Source organism: Osmerus eperlanus, chromosome 5 (genome assembly GCF_963692335.1).
Source record: "Osmerus eperlanus chromosome 5, fOsmEpe2.1, whole genome shotgun sequence".
NCBI classification, from domain to species: Eukaryota; Metazoa; Chordata; class Actinopteri; order Osmeriformes; family Osmeridae; genus Osmerus; species Osmerus eperlanus.
Window position 1 is genome coordinate 17,809,934 of NC_085022.1, and position 9,362 is coordinate 17,819,295.

At 40.9% G+C, this 9,362-nt stretch overlaps 1 protein-coding gene across 2 annotated transcripts; it reads right to left on the reverse strand.

The window, feature by feature from the left end:
* Positions 1-98: 98 nt before the first annotated feature.
* Positions 99-9,011, reverse strand: LOC134021374 (monoacylglycerol lipase ABHD2-like). 2 transcript variants are annotated; one of them, XM_062462115.1, is made up of 11 exons: positions 8,850-9,011; positions 8,342-8,407; positions 7,882-8,111; positions 6,769-6,944; positions 6,068-6,235; positions 5,463-5,646; positions 4,503-4,595; positions 4,280-4,381; positions 4,115-4,184; positions 3,955-4,039; positions 99-2,332 (listed from the first exon to the last, which is right to left on the reverse strand). In XM_062462115.1, the coding sequence occupies exons 3-11, from the start codon at positions 8,100-8,102 to the stop codon at positions 2,109-2,111; spliced, it is 1,323 nt and encodes a 440-aa protein (XP_062318099.1). In that variant the 5' UTR covers positions 8,103-8,111; positions 8,342-8,407; positions 8,850-9,011; the 3' UTR covers positions 99-2,108. The 2 variants fall into 2 exon arrangements, with proteins under 2 accessions (XP_062318099.1, XP_062318100.1); XM_062462116.1 differs by lacking the exons at positions 8,342-8,407; positions 8,850-9,011 and having other exon boundaries at positions 7,882-8,150.
* Positions 9,012-9,362: the final 351 nt, after the last annotated feature.

The following is a 9,362-nucleotide window of genomic DNA, read 5'->3' on the forward strand; positions in this document are numbered from 1 at the left end:
TTCATGTCTGACAGCCAGCATTAATTCTTTAGAAGAAAAAAAAACAGAAGAGATGGACAGCCCATTGATCTATACAATAAACACAGTAGTTGCATCTGTACATGAAAATCTTTTATTAAAGGACACAAGTTCAAACAGTTTTTAATATTACCAAAAAATGCATTGCATTACATATTTTTTTAACCAGTGCACATGATTGACAGGAGTACAGCACAGTGTTGTTACAATTCTATGTTATCGCAACGGATATTGACAGTTCGTAAAACATGTCACTGTAAACTGAAGAGAGTAAAGGCAGAACATGGGAGGAGTTCCAGAGGGAAAAAACGGCAGCTATCAAGTTGCCGTTAAGGTCTATTAGGAAGTAGGAAGTCTACATCTCATATAAAGGCAGGGCAAGGTTTGAGAAACTAGCTATTATGACTTGAGTTTGAAAGTATCCAACCCAAAATATCCCAACACCTCCCCTCAAAGCCACTCCCCCAAAACACATGTGCTGCCTGACTACTGCTGGGAGGACAAGTAGGTAAACAGGCAAGTAGCCTGTCCAATCATTGTATTCAGTACGAACACAATGATTGGTTGTGTTTATTACAGTCCTGTGACTGGCACAGATATCAGATTTATTTTACTGTCAGAGCATTTGATTTATAGATAGATATCAGGATGTGAAGTTTATTTCACCAAATATGACAAATAGTGCTTCTCAAAGACATTACCTACCCTGCCTTTAATATTGCCATGACAACATAGAGAATTTATGGTCCGTTGTCCACCACAGACTGCAAAAGATTACAGCTGCATAAAGAAAAAGGGTGTACAGCTGTCAGAGAACAAAGACAAATCCACAGTGATTACAGAAAAATATTTTTGGGTCACATTTATAACAAATCGTCTTAACAAAAATAAGAGGTAACCGTAAGTAAATTAATAAGTGAGCAGAAATTGTGAGAAATTAGGATGTTTCTAAAAACTGTAAAAAAAAATCAAAAAGTGAAAAACACAGTTTATATACCTAAAATGTAATTGAAAGAGGCATAGGGGTTCATCCCCAAGGAAGAATACCAAGTCATAACTTACATTGTGTCTTATATGGAAAGTTATGTTTAGAACTGTACCTCAGCAGCATAGACGGGTCCAAACGTCACAGTCTGAACACAGAGTTTGTTGTTGCCACACCACGCAGTTAGTACATTATTGAGATTAGACTAAGTTCTCACATTGTGAAAAATTCAATTTCAAACTTAGTCCAAAAGGAAAATACACTGTTTGTCCCTTTTAAAACCAAGTCTTAACTGCCATACTGAAGGAAGATCATACAGAAATACACCAACAAAAATGAATTTTTATGGAGGAGCTAAGGCATGGGTGAAAAACTAAGTAAAGGGACTGAAATTATAACTATCCACCCAATGACCCTTCTCCTCCTTTAGAGAAAGTATAGGACCTATTGCCAGGCAGTGGAGGATGTACTTCTACTTAGTACAGTACAGGTAAATGAGGACTAATGCAACAGTAGTGTTTGACTGGTCCAGCTGTGTACATGCTCAACCCTGACTCTGGCCCTTGAAAGTGTTTAGTCACACACAGTTCCTTCAAGAAACCTTTCAGCACTTCAAATATCCCCCTTTCTTATTTAAAGTTAAAAGTTCCAATTTAACTCCCAAACAGCACCCGAAAAGATTACAATTTTTTCCCTCTCCCTTTCTGTAAGCACCATATGTAACATTGGTGACAGGTGGACCTCCTTGGCTCGGCAACAGTGGCATCCTATAGTGGTTTACCAGCGGGGTCCATTTGGGCCGTCAAGGCCCCAGCTCCTTGATAAGGCTTTGGCTTTAAGCCTCTGAATAGAGGCATCGTAACTTTACTGATAAGCCCTTGGGGCCACAGAGCTTGAAGTTACGCATTTCCTTTACCTGTTCCTGTACGTGTCCCTTCTCACATGTTAATTCCTTTGAAATGGTAAAAGTTAGAGTGACTTGGTAAAAAGCGGTTTTGTAAAAACATGGATGGGGTTAGAGGGTTAGGAGAAACGGAGAGTAGGTAGCATATCATTGCTTATCTATGGGTTAGTGTGTTAGTGCTTGAACACTGCCTGTGAGGGTTTAGGTTTTGCCCAGGGTCTGGGGATGGCAGGAGTGCAACTGTCTCCCACGCTGTGTCCTCTGGCAGACTGGCTTGTTCTTCTCCCACTGGCAGATGGAGTTTGCGTAGCTCACAATGACCTTGTCCATCCAGGTGAGGGGCTGGGGGAACAGCACCGCTCCCTCAAAGAAGCCGAGGTGACCACCGTGCTGTGTCAGTGCGAATATCACATTCTGCTTCTTTTCTGGAAAGAGAGGGGGGGGGGGGAAGGGGTGGGAAAGAAAGAAAGAAAAAAAAGAATTAGCCGTTGACCTAATATTTCAAGTACTCACATTCATCTTCCCTGCTGTGGTTGTTCTATTGGCTACGGGTTGCAGTGAGGATCAAGCACAAAACTTTGACCTTTGCCTATGCTACAGCCAACAGGCCCGCATACCTCCAGGACATTATTTAATCATACGCACCATCTCGAATGCTTCGCTCTGTGACTTTGAGTTGTTTCGTGACCCCTGCACAGTGACCGAAAGGTCCTCGATTCTATTTCCGTGCTTCAAAGGTAGAAGGATCTCGCACAGTGCTGAGTACCCAAGGTCTAGTTGCTTTGCACTGTGCCAGGTAAATACAGACCTTTTCTTGGCTCTGACCACTGAAATACTGCACTACGCAATTCTGACTCTTGATTTTCTGCTTTCTTTATGTACTATTTGTAATTTGTATTTGTATGCATGTCAAATGTAAATGTTGTGGATAATCCCCAGGGATATTTTGTAGATATTATCCATCAATCATAGGTTTCCTCAAATGACAATGTTAGATAACAGTACTTCCTCGATATAGGGTAATGAGTGAGGCAATCGATTCCAGCAGTAACAGTAGTCAGTTAGTTCCAGTTCTAGATCCAAAGTGAGAGTAGAGGCAAGACCTATGGTTTCCTCCCAGAAAGATGATCCCATCCTGAGTTCCATTTCCGTAATTCTATCCTTTACCCCCTTCCATTCCCTCCCCTTTCCCTCAAACCTTTTGCTCCCTCCCTCCCTGTCCCTTATCCGCTAACACAAACAGAGGTGAATACATCTTTTCAACTATATTTACTTAGATCATTTACATTCATTATATTATATTCAAAAACATAAACCTATTCTAATGAATCTCCATACAGAAAAATGTATTGTACCCACTGAAAATGCAAAGCACTTCTAGCCATGTTAACTGTTAACTGCTATTTAAGCTGCAATGGTGGTTAGACTAGCTTCACTTCTATCCTACGGGGACTTCAGTGCATCAACATCACCTATAGAGTTTAGATGAGTCACCAGGACCTTTACCCTAGAAACTAGCCCTTGTCCTACTGCTGGTGATTTACACACTGAGGCTAGTGACCCAGGGCATTCTGGCAGTAGGGGGCATCAGGGATAAATTTTAAATGGTACACACACACAGTCACATAGTTTCACAAAAGTGTTTCCCACTCACACACACACACACACCTATAAATAATCCCACACCAGAGGGGATCGCATGGCTCTAAAAAATTTACCAAGACTGTCTGGGTAGGGAGTCACAGTTGAGAGATCTCAGACAAGACATTAACAACACTTAAGAGTGTGTATGTGTGTCTGAGAGGGAGAAACTGAAAACAGGCAGACTGTGTGAGCTCATGTTTACTAGATACATACAAACATTCATGAGCTAATGCCTTTCAAACTGCAACACAGTACATCAGGATCTTGGCAACAGCTATGTTGACTAAGTATGTGTTACATAAGTTCGAATTTCCCCAGTGGAAGGAAAAGTAGCAGATCATGTTTACTTGGGTTCATGTAGAGAAAAGTCAACAATTGGTTTAATAATTTATAAGAAAAATACCTGCAAGTGTGCGTGGGATAGTCAACAGTGATGGATGGACCAGGGGGTCATCTGAAGAGTTGACCAATAGGAGAGGCACATTGACCTGGAATAGAACCACCAGTATTAGCATCATTGACATTCTAAGATGAAGGTTGTGGAGCAACCAGTGTTCACTCACATTGTAGATGTACTGCACGCAGCTCTCCTTCTCGTAGTACTCTTTTAACGAGTCATGGCCATGGAATTTCCTACCAAACACAATTAAATCAATCAGGAAAATCAGTAAGTAGCTACAAAACCTGATTATAGGGAATAGCTTCAATACAATACAAATCTCCCTTACCTCATGATGTTGTCATCAATCTGCATAATGGAGGTGGCAGTATACAGTTTGCTCAAATCTGCTTCCTCAATCTTGGTTGAGTTGGACCCAAATAGACTCCGCCTTTTGTGAATAAAAACAATTTAGTATTAATATCATTTCCCAGTTGTTCATTGCAGGTTTTACCTACTAAGTAAAAAATCAAATGAATTCTGAAGGTCAGCTGTTGCCTTTCCATTGGTACCTGTGTGACAGGATAATCTTCTTCATGTTGTCGGCCATAAGAAAGTTGTAGATCCTTCGGCACTGGTCCCACTGTAGGAATGTCTCCTGAGCCCTGTAAACACAGACACACAGTCAGCCCAAAATGGAGCAGTTGTGCTAAATTAGATTGTATAGAAGAAGTAAACATGGCTAGCTGTTCAAGATAGTGCACACTGTAAGTGCAGTATAAACCACTACCCTGTTTTGTATGATCAACTAAGGATGTTATGACAGCTTTTACAGCACTGTACCTACTTACTTTAGCATAATTACACAGCGTACTTGGACACTGACTGTGTCTAAAATAGTTATGGTGAACAAAGGGGTGTGTATTAAGCTTTTTGTTATCCTAACAGCGTCAGTGCTCCAGTCACATGTATTGGCGGTGCACCGAACAAGATGTAACAGATGCTGTTGTTGGTGCTGCATAGCCAGGAGAGCATCAGTGGGGTGGGCCGTGGCCTACATATTAGGATGAACAAAGAGAGGAGCCACGAGACTAACAGACTGGCTGACTGGCTTAAGTACACATGAACACAAATAGCGAGACACTCACACATCACAGAGACCTTACTGTTCACAGTCATAGCAATCCAGCTATATGTTAATTATAATATATCCTTCCAAACTACATACCCCAACTAAAATGCTGCTGATGAGACATATATTCTTTTTCAAACCTAATGGTAAAACGATGGCTAAAGCGACTTCTTAAGCTGTGTTCAGACACAACAACCAAGACAGTTTTAGAAGGATAATGAATTTGCTATGTAAACATCAAAAGAAAGACAGAAAGTTGAAAGTCACACGTTACAAAATCAAGGATTAACCTGACAATTGTTGCTATCAAATAAAGCTTTGTATAATGCTATAGGTCCCGTGAAGAGTAAAAAAATATTTGGTATGAGGAAGACGGGGAAAGACCCCCTGCTCTAGTCACCTGAGTGCACTGTACCCTTGGCAGATGCTGATACAGCATATTACTTTCTCCTGGTTGGCTTGGCTCTCTCCAAGAAACTTGCATACGATGTTGCCCCCGAGGCTGAAACCCACCACCACCAGCATGGTCTGGGCAAAGGCCTTCCGAATATAGCCCACCATGGCAGCAAACTCCCAGGTGCAGCCTTTGTGGAGGGAGGAGACACACCAGGACCAAACAGGACATGTGACAGTGAAAATATAGAAAGATTACACTTTGTCAATGGAGACCAAGTTACTTGAGGGAGTAAATAGAACAGATTGACCTGACAATTTGAAATAATCATTCTAGAAGCATCCAGTGACATGCTAATAGCCTCTTGATCTGTCACTGATTAAAGTGACCAGTCTCACTCAAAAGGCCAGTTTTTATTATGAATTATTATTATTAAATTGATAGTGTATCTGCATTTCTCAACATTCCATCATTCAATTATTATCAATACATAAATTATGCTGGTAGCAAAAAAACACAATTCAATTAAAATTATACCATGCAAATGCTGGTGGAATGACCATTCAGGTATCACCAACATAGAAAGACATTTCTATGCTATGAAGTCTTACCGTAGGTGAACATGCGAGGGGATGTGAGCTCTATGTTGGGCAGGGCCCCTAGATGGTTGAGCACAGCACACCTGTAGCCTTGCTTCTGGGAGTGGTCCACAAAGGTCCGGATATAGTGCTTCTCGCTATGGTTACCGATCCCCGGGCAGATCACCATGGTAATGTCATCTACACAAGACAATAAAATGTGCACACATACACCATTGGGGGATCACTGTGGCGTGTGCTAAGTCAATAGGGAGTGAGAATGCATGCCGTTTTTCACTCCAGGGACTAAGATACTGGTGTTCTCATCCCATCTCCAACTCTTGGAAAAATAAACGTGCTTGAGCAGAAACTAGGATCTAAACAAACCCTTGTTAAGGTGGTAGATGGAAGTTGGGTTTTACATCAATCTTACATATGTGTCTATGTGATTGCTTACAATACAGCACTAGTGCTAAATTCTGGGCAGGACCACATTGGGGTTTGCTGACAGTCTATGTATGACTCTCTGTACTTGGAAATGCCATTACAACATTTCTTGCAGTTGCATGTCAAAAAAAGACAGGAATATTTTGCCAAGTTAAAAATGTGAATACACAGAATATCAATTTGGAACTTCTGATTTCAAAACATGTTGCAAAATAAACTTTATTATGGGCTTACACCATGTCTGTTGTTGCCTACAATGTCCAAAACAAAGTGGACCCTTATCTCACCTCCGGTTTGGTGGTCCCCCTGTGGTTCAAAGAGGTCAAAAGTGGCCGTGGCCCCATCCTGCATGGGGAGGTACTTGCGGACCCCAAAGGGGGTGGGGGCGCTGACACGCCCCATCTTTCCATACAGGGCGGTCTGGAGGTGCCCACTCTTCCCCCACAGCAACGGTGGAATGTATCTGTGGAGAAAACACAACACAAACACTAAAAAGATGAATAGACTGTGACAGAATACACATACAAGAAAACACACAGACCGGGACAGAACACCCAAGCCATACATAACACATATTTTACATAACACTGTCTTTTTCCCAGGTGATGCTATCCAACTCTAAGACCTTCTGAAAGACCAGTCCTTAGGGCTCACTGCATTAGTATACTGCTGCACTACCTACCAAGACTCCCTCTGGGTCTGTTAGGCCCTTGAGAAGGGATAATTTCAACTAAATGATCTACCTACTGCTGACTCATCTACTAACAAATACGTACCCGGGTAGTGTTAGTAGCATATAGGGGTTACACTTTAATTTGAGAGTACCCTGTAGACCATCTGTAGATGCTCATACCATCAATAAACTATTTGCAGAATTTCAACTGCAGCTCTGCTGATATAAAACAAATGGTTAGGGTTGGTGAATAGTCATTTACATTTTGTGTATTTACAGAGCATTTGACGATCTATCTACTGATTGATTCTCCAAACAAAGTACTACCAAAAAAGAAAAGAGTAAACATCATGGCTTTGCATGAGAGGGGCTTTCTGTAACTCTCATGATAATATACAGCTGCTAGTGGGATCTATTAGGCTTGATTGATCCTAGAGCCTGAATTACAGTCACTGAGTGACGGAACACAGTTACATAACAGGAGTGTGGACTGACAGTTGTAAACATATGCCGTGTTAAAATTACCTTTGGATCGTGCTAAATGTGTCTGAAAAATGTTGGTGCATTTTGTGTGTGTCAGAGGCATACTATAGACTGACAATTCTAAGAATACGGCATGTCTGATTTTCAGATGCTGGTTCTGTGCCTGTTTGTATGCCCTTTCTCAGTATGTCTACATTTGACATGAGGCAACAGCAGACACCACCTGACAGGAGGCTTCACTCACTCTTTGGACAGTATGGGGCAGAACTTGATCACAAAGCGATTGAGGGGGGTATCTTGGTAGGTGACGTCCGGGGGTGCAGTGGGGCTTTTTAGGTTCAGACAGCGCACTATGATATAGAGCACGGTGGCTACAGCTGCCAGCTTCATGCCATCAAACATGGCAGGCATCTCAGGGGCAATGGTTAGGACATCGCCCTCACCGAGGGCATTCATGGTTGACATGGAGAAGACCTATGTTTAAACACAATGTTTAGACACAACGAACAAACCTTTAACCAACACATGACACATTGGTGCAATGGAAGAATGGTATGGTAATACAACAGAACTTCACTGAAGAATATGATCTAAACGTCTGCCAAAATAATCTTTAAGGTACTGTGACGCCAACAAAGTCTAAATTGAGAAAACAGCAGTCGTGTTGTGAGAGGTTATTTCAAAGTGTTAACGACTTTACCCACCTAGACTTTCACTTGTTGTTATAGTGTTGTTACAGGGACAGTTTGATAGCTAAAATTGGGTCAGTGCTGGATAAAAAAACAAAACAAAGTTACCATATTAAATACATAGATAAACTGAATGTCCACAACAATGTGTTGACATGATAATTTTCAAGGTAGGGCCAAAATTATTGTTAAGACTTCTACCTAAAGGTTCAAATAATTGATGAGCAGAACATAACGCACTCGGTAGCCTTTCCCAAACGAAACGCGCGAGACAGTATATTAAGTGCGACTACAATTTATCTTTTGAGGGGCAGTAGGAACGCATCAAATTATGTTATTCTGCCTTGTATACTCTGTCTGGACTACAAGGCAGTATATTTGTGAACATCCAGGTCTATTAGAATGTATAATTGTACAAAGACACTGATAAAGTAGCCCGCCCTCTTTCAAGTCAATCATGTCAGTACGCATTAACAATTGATTCGCAAAAACAGGCAGACAGCAGCAGCGACGCACAACATACCATTTTGTTTGCTTTGAAGGTATTGGAGTCGGTCTTCTTGATCTTTAAGTCCGAACTATCCGACGAAGGCAATGAAAGTTTTCTATGGTCAATATACTGTTTACTACTGACAGCATTTACTGTTGCTAGTAATAAGAGACGCGTATGCACCCATAGCACTTCCTACTGTGGAGCTTATTTACATACCTCTTTTCATTGGAGGTTAGAAGCTTGCATGTCACGTGTTTGCTATTTAATAATTGTATGCACATTGTAAATACCCTGAATGTTTGGGATTCCTGCTGTACATGACTACTTCATTAATTCAATCTAAAATATATTAAAAAAAAATATATCACCCATTTCTTATTTATTTTTTAACCAATTGCCACACTACCATATAGCCTACTGTATATACTATTGTTATAATTATTTATTTTAAATTAGTATCATTGTAGCTCTGAGTAATATATAGAAGCATAGGCTTTTCTCCGCCCAGCAATTATAAAAAAGGTCTAATTTGCTGAATGTATT